We start from the raw sequence: 18,679 nt of genomic DNA, 5'->3' as shown, positions 1-18,679 counted from the left end.
TAGTCGTTATCACTCATGTGTTTGACGTATGTACAGGTTGACAAGTAAAAATATGAAACGGCAGGACCAAGATCAGAACTCCTGGTGTAAGTGAACAATAATACATTACGTCTAGAAATCCAATTTCAACTGCTCCTTCATAAAATGAGTCCTTATTTGGCAATTGAAAGTCCTTCTCTCTGTCTTTTCCAAATTCTCGGGAGAGCTCATATCTTGCTTTTACTTTTTCAGTTGCCATGGATACCTCAGGCAAGGCATCTGATTGGATGCCACAATATAAACACTCTTTCCCAAGTCTTCGACAAATTTGTCTCCGGAACTGATTATCTAAGTAACTCCAAGAATTGTTATTTGCACATGATGTTGTGCGGCACTTATTAAAATATGCTAAACACACACCTGCAAAGAGCACCAACCCCCTCGGTTGATGGCACTGAGATCAATGCAATCTTGTGCAGCACAATCCAAAGCGAGTGTCATCATCTATCTTTGTGTCCATGTAGAACTGGGGAAATACGTGAAATCAATTTTCTATTCAATTAAGGAGCAGATAGGCTCACTGGTCTTACTGCAGAGGTCACCCTCCCTGTGTGATAGTGAACTCTAACACTCGCGCATGCAGCAAAAGCAGCAGTAAGGGAGAGAAAGTTGCTTTGCTTTTAAACCTCACTGCGGATCAACTGCAGCGTCTAAAAAGTGGGTTTGATAGAGATAGAGATAAAAAAAAATCTTGAGAGGTTTGAATCAAGACTTTAAAAGAACTCTAGTTTGTTTACATTTAAGACGAAGTCACAAACACTAACAATGTGAAAGTCAACTGGTGCAGTTTGCTCATGAAGATCTGGCCAAAATATCTGTGCAGAAATCATTTGATTGCAGTCAGAGCCTGAAAAGGTTGTGCAACAAAATATGAAGTTAGGGGTAGGGCTGGGTTTTTAAAAAATCGATTTATCGATTTTAATCGATTTTCATTTTCATAGCCTGATATTGATCATGAAATCATATATTGGTACTTTTAATAACGTGATTTTGGTAGCAGAACCTTCTAAAGTTTCTCAAAATGATTAATTTTTATCATAATAATGTGTGTAATGTTTCCTTTTTATTTTCATTTGTGTATATTTATTTATTTACTTATTATTGTATATTTATATATTTATATATTTATATATTTATATATTTAGATATTTAGATATTTAGATATTTAGATATTTTAATTATATTTTTCCAGCAAAATCCATTCAGGAACCTTCAGTTGCTAGGAACTGTTTCCCTGCACTTCAATTCTACTCGGTTGACTGAGCAGTTGTACAAGCCTCTCAGTTGGTAACTGCACGCCATTGTAACTGCGAAGTACTGTATTTTACTTTCCTGTCCCTCACAGTTCAAGACATTTTCATTTTGGCGTTTTAAAAGTTATATACGGTTGGAAAAAAAAACGATGGCTTCGGACTCCTGGGCCCAGGCAGTGGACGAACAAGAGGCGGCGGCAGAATCAGTCAATGTAAATGTGCTTGTTCACGTTGTGTTAGCCTTTAAGATGTTTGTTTCAGGCCTAGCGTTGGTCCAAAATGAAGGTTTACGATTTGTTTAATGGCTGACATTGTTTCAACACAAAGCCGAGTGTGTCGCCGTGCCGTCGGTTATTTGTTTAGCCTAAACGCAAGAGCTAACGTGCTAAATTAGCTAGTAGAGAGTTGGTACGTGCCTTGCCCGTTGCTAGCTTTAGCAGATGCTACCTTTAAGGGTAATTCATTGAGACAGCTTTAGCTTGCTGGCAAGTGACTGATGCAAGAGGTTCCAAAATAGCTAAGCTGAATAAGTAGAAGCATTGGGTTCTTCTGGATGTGTGTTTCCCAAGTTTTATATTTCAGGGAGACGATTAAATATACAACGTTTGACCAAAAAATGTTTTGCCGCCTAGTGATGTGTAAACTGTCTTCCTACAGATTGGAAACCTTCAAATAAAAGAGACACTTGGAGAAAACGGTATGTTTGCAACGTTTCCCGACTCATTTTAAGATTGAATATGATATGATTTGATTTTGTTAATTTAGGAACATCTGTGCTGGCAGCAGGCAGCACTGTTGCAGAAGCAGGAGATAAGACCTCAGGAGATAAGACTTCAGGGGATAAGACTACAGATGAAGATGAAAGTGGTGAGCTGATGGGATCTTGTATTTTATAGATTGTTTTCTCACGACGTCACACACTTCTGGACATGTGCCCGGGGTCAATAAATGGTTGTCTGAATAGAGAAATTTTAATTGACAGACAATGTCATGTTATGATAAATTGTGTGTTGTTTTGCTGCAATTTCAAACCTCTTTTTTTCCCAACATAGTAAATAATGGAAATATTTTGGTTCCAGGGCTAAACTCACCATCTTGAAACCTTTAACAACATTTTAGATATTTTTTTAAATTAATATTCTTAACTCTAATAACAGTGTAAAAAAAAATAGCCAGAAAGGCAGACAAACACTTGAACAGTCTGAACTTAAATGATGAATGACAATGTGAACTTCATTCCACCATAAGTTTTCTGTCATACTGGAATGTGCAAGTTTGTCATACTAATTTTTACTCATGTTTTGCATGATCCTTCACCTCACTGACAATTTCTCCTAGCTTTAAAGCACGGTTTGTCATTTCTTTTTTTCTTTCTTTATTTTTTTTACGCAGAAGACAAAGCGGCCCAGTCATTGTTGAACAAGTTGATCAGAAGTAATCTTGTCAACAACACGAATCAAGTAGAAGTTCTTCAAAAGGATCCAAACTCTCCACTGTACTCTGTGAAATCATTTGAGGAGTTGCTACTGTAAGTACATCATCATTTTGCTTGTTCATAATCACCCACATGTCCTGACACGTCAATCCAATCACTTTCCGATAACATCATTGTCTTGCACAAATGGTCGGAACCTGCGAAACTCAAACACCAATTCATGAAACGCAGCTGCATGAATTGAAGGATTTCTTATTCTTGACAACACTAATCAGGCCTTTTCGCACTGCACTTAGCACAGCGGAAGTGCTCCTTTTACCCACCCATTCAATTTGTATGTGCTGTCTTAGTACTCGTTGCTGCGGCAGATGCACTTGAATTAAAAAGTTAAAAACAAACATGGAATTCGTGTGGATTTTCATTGCATGTACATTTTTTTGGGGTTGCATCCCAGCACCAAAACGTGATCAGTAGACCAAAAATGTTGTTTGTTGTATGTGCAGTAAACCACAGCTACTTCAGGGTGTCTATGGCATGGGTTTCAACCGCCCCTCCAAAATCCAGGAAACCGCCTTACCTATGATGCTCGCTGAACCGTGAGTATGCTGCACATTGACCGTGCTATTCTACCTTTCTGAACTAATTAAGTATATGCTGATGACTTAAATGTGGTGTTGGAAAACAGCCTGTTTTTTTGTTCTTTTTTCTTCCCCCATTAGTCCACAGAATCTGATCGCCCAATCTCAGTCAGGAACAGGAAAAACTGCTGCCTTTGTCCTCGCCATGCTCAGCCATGTCAATCCTGACAACAAATATCCCCAGGTTTTTTTTTTTTTTTAACATCAGCCATCTCTAATAGGTTTTATGTCTCAGCACTTGTATGAATGTGATTTGTGAATTAGCCTTCTAAATCCGTTGCTGGATCTGTTTCCTCTCCTGTCAGTGTCTGTGTTTGTCACCCACCTATGAACTGGCGCTTCAGACTGGCAAAGTGATTGAGCAGATGGGCAAACACTACCCTGAAGTCAAATTAGTTTACGCCATACGAGGAAACAGGCGTGAGTCTTTGCCTGTTCTACATTTCGTTTCGGTTATCACATCATTCCTCTCTGGTTCCTCGTTGGTTTCTTGGCGTGTTTTGTGTTGACAGGTGTCCTTTCAAAACTTTTCAGGGCCGCGAGGCGTGAAACTTCAGGAACAAATAGTCATTGGCACGCCCGGCACCATGCTGGACTGGTGCAGCAAGTTGAAGTTCATCGATCCTGAGAAGATTCGGGTGTTTGTGCTTGATGAGGCTGATGTCATGATCGCAACGCAGGGTCACAAGGACCAGAGTATTCGCATCCAGAGGTAAAAATTAATGTTTAAAAAAAAAAAAAAAGCTTCTTGCTTTTTTTAAATACAGTGCTTAAAAAACAGACCAATACCACCCATTTGTCTCAAAAGACCATCTAAGTTGTTTAAAGAAAAATGTAATTCAGTGAATTCTCAAATGCTGAATGTGTGTTAACTGAATTGCCTGTGTTTCTATTTTGAGTTTCCGCCGTACTTTTCCAAAAATGCTACGAACTTAATTTGTTCCTTGCCACACAGGATGCTGCCCAAAAACTGCCAGATGTTGCTGTTCTCTGCCACGTTTGAGGAAACTGTGTGGGACTTTGCTAGGCGCGTCATTCCCGACCCAAATATCATCAAATTAAAAAGAGAGGAGGAGACGCTCGATACTATCAAACAGTACTATGTGCTGTGTAACAGCAAGGAGGAGAAGTTTGAAGCCCTGTGCAACATCTACGGTGCCATCACCATAGCCCAGGCCATGATTTTTTGCCACGTGAGAAACTCCACTTCCCGCAGAACCTTCCAATTGTTTATGAATGCTCTAATATTTTCCCTGGAAACATTACAGACTTTGTGCCGGGGTTTTAAGAACCTCATTAGGAGTGGCGTCGGCTTAAGCCAAATGGCATCTTTTTTTTTTTTTTCCACATTAAGCACTAATGCGTTTGGTATACGAACTGATGACTCCGCTTTCCTCTGTGCGATCCAGACGAGGAAAACCGCAGGCTGGCTGGCGGGGGAGCTTTCCAAAGAGAACCACCAGGTGGCGTTGCTCAGTGGTGAAATGCAAGTGGAGCAGAGGGCTGCAGTCATTGAACGCTTCAGAGATGGAAAGGAGAAGGTCCTTGTCACCACAAATGTCTGTGCTAGAGGTGAGGAACGCATACAGATCACGTTGAACATTTTGGAACACTCCAATCACAATGTACGGTCCAATTGGACATATGTCACAAAATTAAGGTGGGATGTGACGGCCTGCATATAGAGGTAGCTGAGCGTGACCATAAAATCTCTTTACAATTTATGTAATGTATTACAAAAGCAAATGATTAACTAAATGAATTGATACAAACTATGATTTTAAAAAAAATGGAGCGGGTGTGTTATTTTTCTTGTACATTGAAAACATTCACGTTCATTGCTCCTATTGCCTTTGTCATTATTTTTTCTATCTGTCTGTGCTTCCAGGAATCGATGTGGAGCAGGTATCAGTGGTGATCAATTTCGACCTACCAGTAGACCAGGAAGGGAACCCAGACAACGAGACATACCTGCACAGGATTGGTCGCACGGGTCGTTTTGGTAAAAGGGGGCTCGCCATCAACATGGTGGACAGCAGAATGAGTATGAACATCCTCAACAGGATCCAGCATCATTTTAGTAAGTATTACTCTTGATGCAACAGATAGCATGTTCATCAAGTTCTTAATAAAGGGAAGGTGACAGGTCTTTTCTCAGCTGTTCAAATTAACCCCAAAAATGGACACAGATAACATATACACGTCCATGCATTTTTATTGGCAACAAACACCCACTAACGGTTCTTTTCTTTTCCAGATAAAAAAATTGAAAAATTAGACACCCACGATTTGGATGAAATCGAGAAAATCGCCAACTAAAAGACAAGTGTGCCGACGAAGTGGACACCAGCGAGAATTGCTACCCCGTGCTCTGCAAGGACTGTACGCTTCTTGACGCTGTCTTTTTTTTAAGTTTGTATTTACTTTTAAGCCGATGGGGGTGGGAAAAAAAACCCGAGCAAAACCACATATACTGCACGTTTACACACACGTAATGGACTTCAGTCTGTGGAACATACCCCATTTTACTCTTTTTACTTCTTGAAATAAAGTTTGAGTTTGTAATGCTGAGAAAGCAACTCGCCTTGTACACATTTTACTGTCAAGAGACTCCACAAACCCTATTTGACTCTGCTGTTCATTCGTATAAATGAACAGGTTAAATGAATGTATCCTCTTTCGGTCATTGCATAATTGACAGTTTGTAGAAAGGGTGAAGTTGGGGTATGATGCTGCTCTTGATTGCTCGTGGATGGATTTTAAGGGTCTATGCAAACTTGTGTATACCTGTACTCGCATGACAGAAACGAATCCCAAATTAACCTCAACTTTAGCTTCAGGGTGCATAGCCAAATGCCAAAAACGGCCGCCAATGGAGATGACACACGATTAACTCAACATGAACATTTTAAATCATTCTGGATTAACCCCAGTCGCACGCGCCTCACAATTTTTTATTTGAGCATCAAGACTGCTCATGTGTAACATTTGTCTCGTGATGCTTTCGTTCCCCATTTGAACTTTTTAAGGGCCGATGTGATTTTTGTCTCGCAATCGCCTCAATCAGGGTTGGACTTGTGCTCCATTACATGACATTCTTCTTCACGCAAACGGCAAAGTTCTAAATGATTGTGAGTTGGATAAATACACCAAGCCTTCCTCAAGTGCATTATGTACACACTCGGTTTTATGGATAATCCAAAAATATTGGACTTAACATGCTGAACGACACTTGAAATTTGTATCTATTGAACTCTTAAACCAAATGCTGAATTGACTTGAGGACCTATGCCAATCAGATTTACTGTGTTGCAACACGGTCGCATGATAGACAACGTGTACTTGTGTACGCATGTAAAACGTATAGGGACAAATTGTGTGACTGATTTATTTATAGTCACTTCTGAGAAGTGCAAAAAAAAAAAAAAAAACATTCCTCATGAGGTTCAATTTTAACTGTTGCTACTTTCGAGCATCCATCGGTGACTGTTTTAACATGAGTCCTGAATGGACAGTTTGAACCTTTTAAACAAACCTCATTTGGTCCCCCCCGCTGGCACTGACAAGACTGGTAGCGGTGGTATGCTTATATTCATGGACTGTTTGCAGGAAATACATGTATTGGTTGTACAGTTATACATAGTGGGCATGTGTGTGCATTTTCTATCTGGTGTACCACCGCTTAGACGCGCGCAGATGTTACACTCCACATGTTGTTAACCTTGTTTGATTTAGAAGCTGCCTGTGTTCACGTACACAGGAAGTCGTCTTAAAAAGTAATGTGTTTAGAACGAGGTAGGCTCAATGTGAGTTTGAGTGTGGTCAACAAGTTGAGATACGGACACGGTTATGTATTCATTTGAATAAAAAGAATGTGTAGGTGGTCATCGGTGTTCTGTGTGTAAAAAAAAAAAAAATAACCAGAAAGGCTAAAATAAAAACTTTATTACATGGACTTCACAGTTGAGTTTGTACATCACTCAAGACTCCAGTTGAGGTTTGCGGTGACAGCAGATCTGGAACACAAAATATCATAGACAATGAGATGATAGTTTGTTATAATTTAGAAGATGCCAAAAAGCTTGCTTCAAGTAAAGCAGGTGGGCAAACATTTGTGCTCAAGGATTTACTCATTTTTAAATTGTATTTCATTAACCATTTATTTATGCAAATACAATACAATGCCCATTGGTTTAATTTACTAATTTATTTTTTATTTGCATTAGCTAATTAAAATAGGTTTTATGTAACTAATTTGAGGAAGACGAATGAATGCAACAACAAATGTTAGACAACTCCACAAATTCCCAGCTATGTTTGGGGAGAGGGCGAACATAATTCTCCCTCCGCGGTTGCCGCAGCACGAGCCGAGCAAAGTTAATGGTGAGTACAGGAAGTCATTTGTTCGCGAGTTTTACTGCGCAGCTAACTTCTTTTTACACTTCTGACAGTTACAGATGCTTAAAGCAGAGCGATGAAGGCAGCTGCCTTCAGCAAGCCTCCCATTCTTCAGAGAAGGGTCAGTCATGTATGACAGTTAATAAAGTATGATTGATTACATTGCCTGTACAAACAGCTCAAGACAAAATATTAATTAAATTATAATAAATTGCATTGAAATTAAAATTAAATCAAGCATATCAAGGTGTGACACACTCCTAGCTGATTCTTCCATCCTCACTTACCAGACTCTCTGTATTCCACCCTGGAGAGAAAGAGTCCCTGGGGCGGAGCAGCGAGATTCTGTGGATAAGCCAGAGAGTCCCGAGCCTCCATGATGTCTTTCAGCTCGGTAAGCGAGATCCTTCCCTGGCCCACGGCCACGAGGGCCCCCGTCATTCTGCGCACCTGAAGCAACAAACGCGTGGCTTGATGAGGGATCTTTACACACATTCAAAAAGAAACATGCAAATAACAGCACTAAGGTTGCACAATGCGAGGAGAGGTTAAATGGGAATTTGTGGGACTATATGGGAATAACTGCAAATCTGCCAATATTTCAGGTTTGATTTGGTTCTATGACAAAATTAAAGCCTTATGTGTGTTAAAACAAGATTTGGTAGAATTTCTATTCAGCCAATCGCAGCAGTTTGACTAAATGTAAATGCACTATTTGGGTGCAACCAGCAGAGGCACTGTTGAGTCAGTTTTGCTGACTAAACAAAAAAAACATGGCATCAAATATGGAAAGTTAAGCTTCATCCACACAATTCCGACTGAATAGTGTTGAGTTGTAATAGAACATTTCTGGAAATTGACCGTGTAGTTTAACCAGCTACATACCTGCTTGTAGAGAAAAGATTTGCTTTGAAACGTCAACTCCCAGAATGGAATTTCTCTGCAAGACACCAGGCAAACAATGTACAATGTTTGCATTTATACGCATTGATTGACAGGTGATCTGTCTGAGATGACTCTGCGTCTTGCACAAAATAAGCGGCAAGAACAACATTTGGTAGACTTCGACCCTGAATGATACACTTTGAATACTTCCACTGCAGCTCAGACCAAACCGGATTATGTGATGATGAAAAAGTTTGGATCTGCTGCTGCTTTTGCTATGCGACACCCAGTCAATGAATATTGTCCTCTTGTCTGGCATTTAAGTCATTCCAGCCTTCTTGAAAAAGACAGACTTTATATTTTGGGGATAGAAAACTGAAAAAAAAAAAGATTAAGGTCAAATGCAAATTTGGTTTAGTGTTCTGATCATATCTGATCCCGAGTTTAGAGTGTATTCATACTTGGTGACATCTTACGGCCTCAGAATGACAGCAATTCCGAAGAAGAATGAGCATAACAAAATGACCGCATTTTCTCAAAGAGTGTCTCTCCTTCTAATAGACACCATGCCCCCAATTAACCGCAGTGCTCAGCATCGGGATAAGTTACTTAAGTTCATAGATGCTGAACAGCGTTGCAGAAAAGTAGCAAGTTGGATTTATCTCATGTTGGATTGTACTGACATTAATACAATTTTTTTTTTTTTCCCAAAACACTTTTTTAACACATTCTTCCTGAAAGTCAACCTAAAAATCATCATTAAGCTAATTCTCTGTATGAAATCGCCACACACCAAATGTTAGTTCCAAGCCTGACAAACCACAATTCCCTGTTACAGGATCAAAAATTTAAATTCAACCTTTGACTTTTCAATAATTCACTGCTCCGTTTCTTCTTTTGCCAATGTTACTAACAAAGACGCGCATGAAAAAAAAAAAACAATAGAGGTACAACCATTTATTTAATTAAAAAAAAAACGTTGCCACTTTCAGTTTGGTGAAAGTATTACTAAATGCCGTGTCTGCAAGGTTGCAAGGCAAATAAATATCTCAAGAGCTATTTGGCACCCACAGATATGTAATCATTCTGCTGCCTACCCAATTCCCACAGTGGAATATTTGGAACTCTAAACGTCTAAAGTGCTATCCTACATGATACATCAGCAACACATTCACTAACACAAACAAAACATGCCAGACTGGCAAAAGAAGACTTATTTTTTTTACTGCAAATTATCTGACACTTTTACATATGAATGATAGCACACATGGTAGCTAACTTATTAGAGGGGATTATGATGTTTTCCGATTTGAGACGTCCATCCCTCATGTTTTTAGACGGCATGCTTGCGTGAAGTCACACACACAATAAAAGCAAATCATACTTTTAGGAGGCAGCACTTCATCACCAAGCCACCCAGTATGCTGATCGGTGCATGTGGCACATGCAGCGGACAAAAATGAGTGAGTTGTGAACCAACAACACTGCAGCTCTGCTTAGCTTTTAACTTTGACGTGATTGCGTGTCCATGCCCCCTTTATTTGTAAAAAAAAAAAAAAAATCTTGTTTACCTGTGGAAGTGCTCGCATAGAAATCCTCTTCCGGGCTGTATCCTGGCGACATCCAGCGTCTTTACAGGGTTTATAAAAGGCATGTCGGAGTTGACTGCCCTGAAGCTGCCGAAGTCGTGAGTTCCGACCAACATGGCGGCCGCCTCGCTCATGGCTTCCACGTTGAGCTCCCTGACAACAAACGCAGTCAGTACAGTCCGATATATTTCCTTTCAAATAAGTGAGTCCATAAAAAAGCAGAAAGCACCCAGAGCTAATGCTTACCGAAGCACATTTTCACAACTAATTTGTATTCCATTTTGATTTTTCGTTAACTTCAGCAGCATTTGACTTCATCAGTTTGCCTCCAGATGTGTGAAACGCCATTTTAAACACAACACAGTTTAGTCATCCGTGTTCAATCCTTAGCAGTGGAATAATTCATTGGTTAACTTGCACATATTTCTGAGTCACAACGCCACGTGAGAGCGTCAAGCTTGCCAAAGCGAAGTTTGATCGAGGGAGGAGAGAGGGAGCGTTGGCGCCTGGTTTCCCCCAACAAGCTCAAGTCGGACCTCAAATATGATCTGAAGGAGCGGAACATAGCGAGTAGGGGAAGAATGACGAGAATGTCTCAGTCGTTAAAAGAGTGACGCCTTCATTTCAAATCTGGAACATGAGAGTTGGTCCTAAATGAAGAAGATGGGAAAACGTGTTAAGGGAAGTGCTTCGTGGCATCATTTTGGATTCAAAAACTTGTTTGATGCGACATGGAATGGAATTCATACGATAATAGTTTCAAGTACATGGTTTGAAGTAAACATTTTCTTACTTTTTAAACCATCAGCTGTCCATAATGCGAGCGATTAGCTACTTTCAGGTTAACGACCAAAAACAAAACAAAAAAAAAGTCTGCCATTTGTATTCTGGGGCAGGAGGAACATTTCCATCGTTCCTCAATGGAGAATGGAAAATTCATTATCCTGAATTGCACCAAATTTGAATGCACTCTTCCATTCGTGAAAATTTCACGGAGATCGGTTCTGTAGTTTTGGTGTAATGCTGCTAACGACCTATCGGAACCGAACCGAACCTACGGCCCACCTGATGATCTCTCACAGTGCAATAGTTGGGAATCACTGAACTTCTCGTTTGGCGGAAGAAGAAAAGCAAGGAGAGAAGGAGGGTATATCTTTCAGCAAGCGGTGGGGAGTGATTCTGAAGGAGAAGATCAAACAGGAAAGCAGGGATGCTCAGGGGCGGAAGGACGAGGCGGATGCTGAAAATGTGAGTTGGGATAACGAAGCAAAAAGCAGGATGGAGGGAAGCAAAGCAGAGGGGGAGAGTGATCGTGAGAAAGAGAGAGAGGGAGACGTGTGGGTGTTGCTCGGCATGCGTATGAGCCCGCAGCTTATCTTGGCCTAGTTTCCCCCCTCCCTAAAAAAAAAAAAGACAAATGCTCATACAGTATATGCTCCCTGAAATTTCTTCACACTCCTCCTTCCAATTCCAGCCAAGAGAACATCCCGTAAGCAGCGAATCTCTTCCAAAAGCATTCTTCGCTCGCCCTTTCTCGCCTCGACATCGTTTCCCACATGGCTGCCTGTCCTTTGTTTGTTTTTGGGGACGTCAGCTCAGATAAAACGTTTGACTTGAGTTGACTGGCCCTAATTTGCAGTTGCGACTGAGCACATGTGGATTATTCATGTGTCTAACATGCTATTGTTTCTGCAAGGCTTGTTAGGAGCGTATTGAGGGGGTTTTGTGTGTCGGATTGAGCTCAGCTATACATTTGTATCGGCGCGCACACGCACGTGCACACACGCTGTTGACTCACGTGTGGCGGAGATTCCAGCACATGTCGCGCTCCACGAGGGGAAGCTGAGCAGGCTGCGAGACACCCAGGGCGATGCGGTAGACGTACGTCCGGGAGAGGGCTCGAAAACGGGCGTGGAAGTCATCAGCCACGCGATAGGCACGGCTAACGCTGCCAAAGGGGGGGAAACATATAAATCAATAGGTGTTAACAAGCACTCTTTGGTCTCAAAGGCGTTTGATTAGATCGCAACTGCTACATCTTTAAATACAAGTATTGGACCAGTGATTCCAATTCCTTTATTTTTGACATTAACGGAACACATTCGGGTTTGACATTAGAAGATGAACAGCAGAATAAATCAACTGGTCCGAGTATTTACATCTGGATCAAGGTCCGTGAATGACAGATCCATTTGCAGATGTCACATGACAAAACTCAGACAACAGGTGAGCCGTGATTGGTTGTTACTGGAGCCCGCTCGGGACTGTGATGTCATTTTCAGTCAACAGCAAGTGGCAAAGTGGCCGCCGCGTGAGATGGATAAAAAGTGGCTGGCTGCTTAATTTATATTCCACAACGGAATTATTAATCAAAATGCTGTTTAGACAAGTAGGGGCACATAAATCATTTTAGTTGATTTTTTTCAATGTTGTGAGGCCTCATTTGATATAGAGATTTTTTTTTTGCAACCAATCAAAGTTTGAAGGATCGTCACCTTACACACCACATTGACGGAAAGCCAGTTTTGAAATCAGAAGCCATTAAGTAATGGTTTGTTCAACATTTCCTCAATTTATTTTAACTCATTCACGACCAGCCTAGTAAAAAAAAATTGATTTTGACGTATTTATCCGTCAATGGTATTGAATGAGTTAAAAGAGGATTGGTAACAAATAAATGGCAATATCTCATATCGCAACGTTAAAAATGAAGAAAATGTGCTAGAAACAGGAAGTTGACGCACATGAGTTGCCCTTCGCGGGCCACACAAAATGAGGTTGTGGGCCAGACCTGGCCCCCGGGCCTTGACTTTGACACATTTGGTTTACACGGACACAGTAACAGTTTGAAACACTTCTTGCATTATGATGCTCCAAATCGTTTTAATGTAAACAAGCAGCGTAAATGATCAAATTTGTCAACAGAACCTTTTTTTGATTTGTTATCAAACCGACCAACTCCAACCCCGCAAATAAATCATTGCCGGCGAGCCAAGGCTAAACACGTTCTCACCAGACTAGTCCAATACTACTTCTAATGCCCTATGATAACCCCGACAGTCATTGCCAACATCATTAGGATTCATCCTCTGGTGGCAATTTTCCTCAATTACATGGTTATCCATCCAGCACTTCAAATATTTCAGCCTGAGCCAAAGTCCATGACTGAGGGGACGAGAGACTAACGGACCAACATTTTCTTGCTTCAAGTCACGCTAGCGAAGCCAATGCGACAACCGATCAAAAGCACCCCTCACCCCCCCCCCCCTCCACATTGGAACAGATGGTTTTTCTAACGCAAGCCATAAAAAGTGTGCATGGGTCTTTGTCGAAAATGCCAATGATGCAGCTTTTATACAAAGGCACAGCCATTGTCAGAGAGCACAAAGCTCAGAGGAGCTCAGCGCATACGCTCAAATATTTCGCATTAGTTCAGGATGAGACGCGCTTTGATGTGCATCCAGCAGGGGGACGCTGTCCACTTCCTGTGGGTGACATTTCGACCTTTTGATATCACATCAATTGGCGGGAAAACAATGAATCGGTCTGCGAGAACGATTTCAATGTAATTAAGGTTCGGTGCCATTTCCAATCATGACATCTGCTTTGAATTCAAACTTTGAACAATGAACCAGCAGATTTAGAAACCACATGGACAAATCTTGCTTGGTTGTGGGATATGCATTTTTCTTCTTTTCAAATCTTAATGAGCTGTTTAGTGGATAGGCTGTGAAAAAAAAGGAGAAACTATAATGTAGTTTTCATAACATGTATTGTCACAATAAGTATTCACTCAATGCCTAAAGTAAAAAAATAACAAAATTTAGATTTGAGGTACAATAAAACCAATGCAATTTTTCCACAAATGGTGGCTTGTGCTCCTACAGAATAAATAAACACCACGTATAAAAGAGAGACTTCCTTTACCCGCCCCGGAGTAAAGAATAAATTTACTATTTAATTTTATCACTGATGCCATCTTGTGTCATCACCAAAAAACTGCCTACGACAAATATTTGTGTGCAGAAAAAAGCAAGCATTTCAACATTCAGTGAGTGAATATTCATTAAAATGCATGTTTTATTCTTTAAAAAGAATGCACTTTTTTACAATAAAGTCCTCATCCTAATAAATGCACAACCCCGAACGGACACTTCGTACTCTCCGCAGTTCCCAGCCACTCCTCTATGAAGCAATACGGTATCTTAGTTTGTATTCTCATTTATTATTAATAAATTAATTTTATGACAAGCATTCATGTTATATGTGCATGCAAAATATATTTTTTATTATTCTCCCATTTATACTTTATTTTTATAGTACCACAATTGGTTAACAGACAACCTTTCTTAGACACAAATATTGGTTCCAAAGTAATAGATTTTGTTTCAGGCAAGGTGGACAGAAAAGCAATATTGTGGCGGAAATGAAATTGAACCAAAGCACAAATGGGTCACATGATCAATGCTAGCTTGAAAAATAAAATTTTTGCATTTTTTTTTTAAACGTCAACAATCAGCAAAATGATGACACTGCAACAATCACAAAATCAGTGGAAGTGACCGTTGGTGGAAGGCGCTGTAGAGAACGATGCTGTTCAACGCGATGCATCATGCATGTGCAGGCCTATTTCTGTTCACCGAGTTACATTATAGATCTCTGTGCCTTTGTGTATGTGTGCAGGTGCCCAGTGCACGAGAAGAGAAACTAGGTTACGAGGGAGGGGATTGGATGCGACACGTGGCGCAGGAAAGCTTTACGACCTGCTGAAATGTGACGTGACAACGTTTGCCGTTTGCGCAAACAAACGCATGCGAGCACCACGACACATGCTCTCACTATCATTTAAAAGATGATTTTTTTCCCTCCCACATTGAAATTAAGAGAGCACATGTGTGATTCTTGGAAGTGTTTTTATGGTATATTTCATTGATTTGTAAATAATAAATGTTATAGCTAAACTAGGGTTTCACCCAGGAGGACCTGTTTGGGATCCCAAACCCAAATTTGGGAAACCATGGTCTAGGCACACAACACACAAAGTCTGCACTAGTCGAGGAGAAGGTTCTTCCCAATCCACGTTGCAGATGCATACGTGTGTGTTATTGGATACTACAGAGCAAAAAGCAGAGTAGAGATAATCCTTTCTAACCTTCTCTCTGCAGGTTGGAGGATTAGTGGGATGCTGGGCGCTTGCCTCCTTCCTTCCTGCTTCTCTCCCCCGACTGTTTCCCAATTGGCTCGTTCTCTTTCACACTCTCTCCTCTGTCTGTTCTGAAATCCATTTGAGGCTTGATTTCATCCCACTCCCACCGTCTGACACGCTAAACACGCTCGGGCCTTGTGAGAGATCATCACGGCTGCCGTGGGAAATGATCCAATCATACTTCATTTGTGTGAAAACTATTATTTATCAATCAACATCTAATTTAGGTGGCAAGCAGAAAAGTTACATTATTTTCATTCTTATTCATTCCTACATTTTTATACCTGAAAGGTTTACTAATTATGAGAATTTCTGCTAACATTTTGACTCGAGACTATTTGGACAGGTTTTGGTTTCGTGTCACTGAGTGGGAATTGAACACACGCAACCTGCACAGAAGTCTAACACATAAAGTTTGCTATTAGTTCCTCCATACATTGAATTAACATACCTAATTTGCTCATCCTTGAGGTGGAAATTGAGCGCCTCGACTACAATCTCCTCAGAGAACGGCGGCTTGTCGTTCTTGCGTTGGAAATCAAAATGGGCTGAATTGGAGAGAGCGTGGACACCCCTATCTGTCCTGCTGGAAATGGACAGAGACACTGGGTTGAGTGGGTTCAGTCTTCTTAATGCGTCCTGCATGGAGCCACAAGGGGGGGGGGGAATTAGACAACATAATATCTTATTGGTAAGCAAACTTCAGCTAACTTCAAGATCCAGCTTGTTGACATCATTCAGCTTGTATGTAGCTGGGACAGATCCTAGCTGATTTATGAAGCACATAGAGTTGCCTTGTGTATGAAATGTGCAATATGAATAATTCTGCCTTCTCTTGGCTTGTGAGAGGTGGCGGGCACGCAGTAAATAAAATGACTTTCACATGTACAGTTCTTTTTTAGGCATACATTGCGTTGAGTTCGTTACCTCTAAGTGATCTTGGACCCCCTTTCTTTTTACTTGGTTTGGAGGTACTTTGGCTGCACCACTGTACAAAAAACAAACAGTTTGTTCCGGTTGTTATGCTAAATACACAATATGTAAAAAAAAAAAAAAAAAAAAGACCTACCTGTATTTAGTTCCAATGTATTGGAAAAAGATGAGGTAACGTGTTTGGTTGCACATGATCTCGTTCGTTTTTTTTGTTGTGCATATTAAAAGTGTCGCATGTTTGAATTATACGAGGGACACTTTTGCCGAAAATGCGTGGAATCACGCATTCGACACCGGTAAACCTTTAAACGTCGCGCTGGTGTGAGGAGATACTGTTCAATATGCTGCCAGTTGCTTCCGGATGTAGGCGCACAATAGGATTTGTAGTCCGGAAGTAGATGTTGCGGTGTATGTGGTCATTTGATATGATGGAAAACAAAATACAAAAAAATAAAATAATAATAATAATAAAACCAATGGTTCCACATCGAAACCTGGTTTTGTTGTTTTAATGTGTACTCCAGTAAGAATCTTGTAGAGGACGTCCTCTGTTGTGTCGCTTTTTGAATACGTCATCATCCGTCGCTTAATTCTGCGTTTTGTCCCAATGAAAATTATGCGCAATAACATTTTCAACAGTCATGAAGAACCACGGTAAAGATGTATGAGATGTTTTTAAGACCGTTTAGGACTATATTTACTTTTCAAATAATGTTGCCAACCTACAAATTTACATGTGGGTGATTATCCAATTTGTCATATTAAAGTGGGATTACTCATTAATTTGGATTATGTTTCAATTATCGTTAATGCAGCAGTGTGTTTCAGGAAATTGCATCATGTATAGCAACCATTTTCACTTTGAATTTTAACCTGTAGCAGTTTTCAAGCCTTGACTCAAAAACTTTTTTCTCTGTAAATTGATTTGTTCTTATCATTTTGGAAGCAAATCTGTCCCAAAATTGCAATTGTTCTTCACTATAACATGCAGTACAAGTTTTTGTTTGGATTTGGTCATCTGCATATTATGTGGTGTGTTTTTAATAAATTCATCATGCAGTCGATCACAAGTGGTGGTAAGTATGAAATTCAATACTTTTCTCCTGTACTTATTGTAGAATGTTCAGGTATCTGTACTTTACTTGGGTAATTATTTTTCTGACGACTTTTTACTTTGACTCCCAAAATTTGAAAACATCTGTAGCATAGCCTTACTTTGTCAAAATGGGCTTGATGCATTTTTAACCTCAGGAAATAAGGACACAATTAAAAAAAGGATGGTAATAGAGAGATAAATTGACCATCACATATATGTTCACTGATCTAAGAATGTATGTTGGATTAAAAAAAAACAAATTTAAACACTTGATGTTTGATTGTATTCCATGTTTCGAATGTTTAAAATTCAATTTAGATTTTTAGTCAGTGATACTTTGGCGTTATCTCTGTCGAGAGCAGTTCCTGTACGTTGCCGGTAGTCGGCGCTCGCCTCTTCCCCCTTGCTTCTCCAACGCTCATTCCTCCCTCCCTCCAGCCTTCTTCCTCCTCCCTGGTTGTAGTAATTCCGTCACCTCGCATTCGGCTCGTCTTTTTGGTGTCACGCTGCCACAGGGAAGAGCCTCCGACGGAACTGCCGCGCGTCAGGGACACGACCAGCCGCCGTCCATCCCCTCGGTTCTTAGCGACAAGCCGCCGCGGGTGATGACACTGGCGCACTGAGGTGGGAATACACGACGAAGAAGACGCAAAAATGACAGTGGACTTTGAAGAATGCATCAAGGATTCGCCCCGGTTCAGGTAAGACTGCTGCGCTAAACGGCACGCCTTCTTTTACGCATGATTTTTTTTCCACCCCTCCGCAAGAACCGAGTGTGCTTGCAGTTGCATCAACTGGGTGGATAAATCATACATTCCTAAATGGCATTCCAATTGGAATGCTGTACTTGAGTATAAATGCATACGTGTGTTATGTATATAATTTGCGAATGTGTATTGCAACATGGGTTCAGTATAATAAAAGAAGGGACGTGTACGTGCAATGCTCACTCCAGCGGGGAGCCATTTGCAAGTGAGGATGCTGATGTAGTGACTTAATTAATTGATAGGTCCTGTTGAGATCATTCATTTGCCATTTATGTGGCCGTCGTGAGATAGTGTGTAAGTGAAAATGTGTGAGAGAGAGAGAAAATAGCCTTTCGTGCCTCGGCATGAACGTATAGAGGATGTCCTTGCAGCTGCATTTGTGTCCTGGCTGGCCAAGCAATCAGCAGGGAGGTGAGAATGCTCTCTGCGGGGAACAGGGC

The 18,679-nt window shown here is 40.7% G+C and overlaps 3 protein-coding genes across 3 annotated transcripts in view; 2 read left to right on the top strand and 1 right to left on the bottom strand.

The window, feature by feature from the left end:
* Positions 1-1,258: 1,258 nt before the first annotated feature.
* On the top strand, positions 1,259-7,320 carry LOC148327106 (ATP-dependent RNA helicase DDX19A-like). The gene is made up of 12 exons (XM_088309247.1): positions 1,259-1,504; positions 1,950-1,989; positions 2,058-2,159; positions 2,685-2,820; positions 3,231-3,323; positions 3,447-3,549; positions 3,671-3,785; positions 3,900-4,077; positions 4,321-4,558; positions 4,775-4,937; positions 5,254-5,445; positions 5,623-7,320. Exons 1-12 carry the CDS (start codon positions 1,442-1,444, stop codon positions 5,682-5,684), a joined length of 1,485 nt encoding a protein of 494 aa, XP_088165373.1. The 5' UTR covers positions 1,259-1,441; the 3' UTR covers positions 5,685-7,320.
* Positions 7,294-16,588, bottom strand: pusl1 (pseudouridine synthase like 1). Its single transcript, XM_088309248.1, has 8 exons — positions 16,513-16,588; positions 16,371-16,431; positions 15,895-16,082; positions 12,036-12,185; positions 10,220-10,390; positions 8,649-8,703; positions 8,051-8,213; positions 7,294-7,381 (listed from the first exon to the last, which is right to left on the bottom strand). Exons 1-8 carry the CDS (start codon positions 16,566-16,568, stop codon positions 7,323-7,325), a joined length of 903 nt encoding a protein of 300 aa, XP_088165374.1. The 5' UTR covers positions 16,569-16,588; the 3' UTR covers positions 7,294-7,322.
* Positions 16,589-17,942: 1,354 nt separating this feature from the next.
* Positions 17,943-18,679, top strand: part of LOC148327104 (arf-GAP with coiled-coil, ANK repeat and PH domain-containing protein 3-like) — a 49,246-nt gene continuing 48,509 nt past the window's right edge. Inside the window, exon 1 of the mRNA XM_088308822.1 lies at positions 17,943-18,173. Within this exon, the coding sequence (XP_088164948.1) occupies positions 18,127-18,173 (47 nt within the window). The 5' untranslated portion in view covers positions 17,943-18,126. The remainder of the gene's footprint in view (positions 18,174-18,679) is intronic.

The sequence above is a fragment of the Idiotropiscis lumnitzeri genome, chromosome 11 (genome assembly GCF_059441095.1).
Source record: "Idiotropiscis lumnitzeri isolate Australia: NSW breed Sydney's pygmy pipehorse chromosome 11, RoL_Ilum_1.0, whole genome shotgun sequence".
In the NCBI taxonomy this organism is placed as follows: domain Eukaryota; kingdom Metazoa; phylum Chordata; class Actinopteri; order Syngnathiformes; family Syngnathidae; genus Idiotropiscis; species Idiotropiscis lumnitzeri.
Note: the sequence above shows the minus strand (reverse complement) of the source record. Positions and strands in the feature narration are given on the sequence as shown.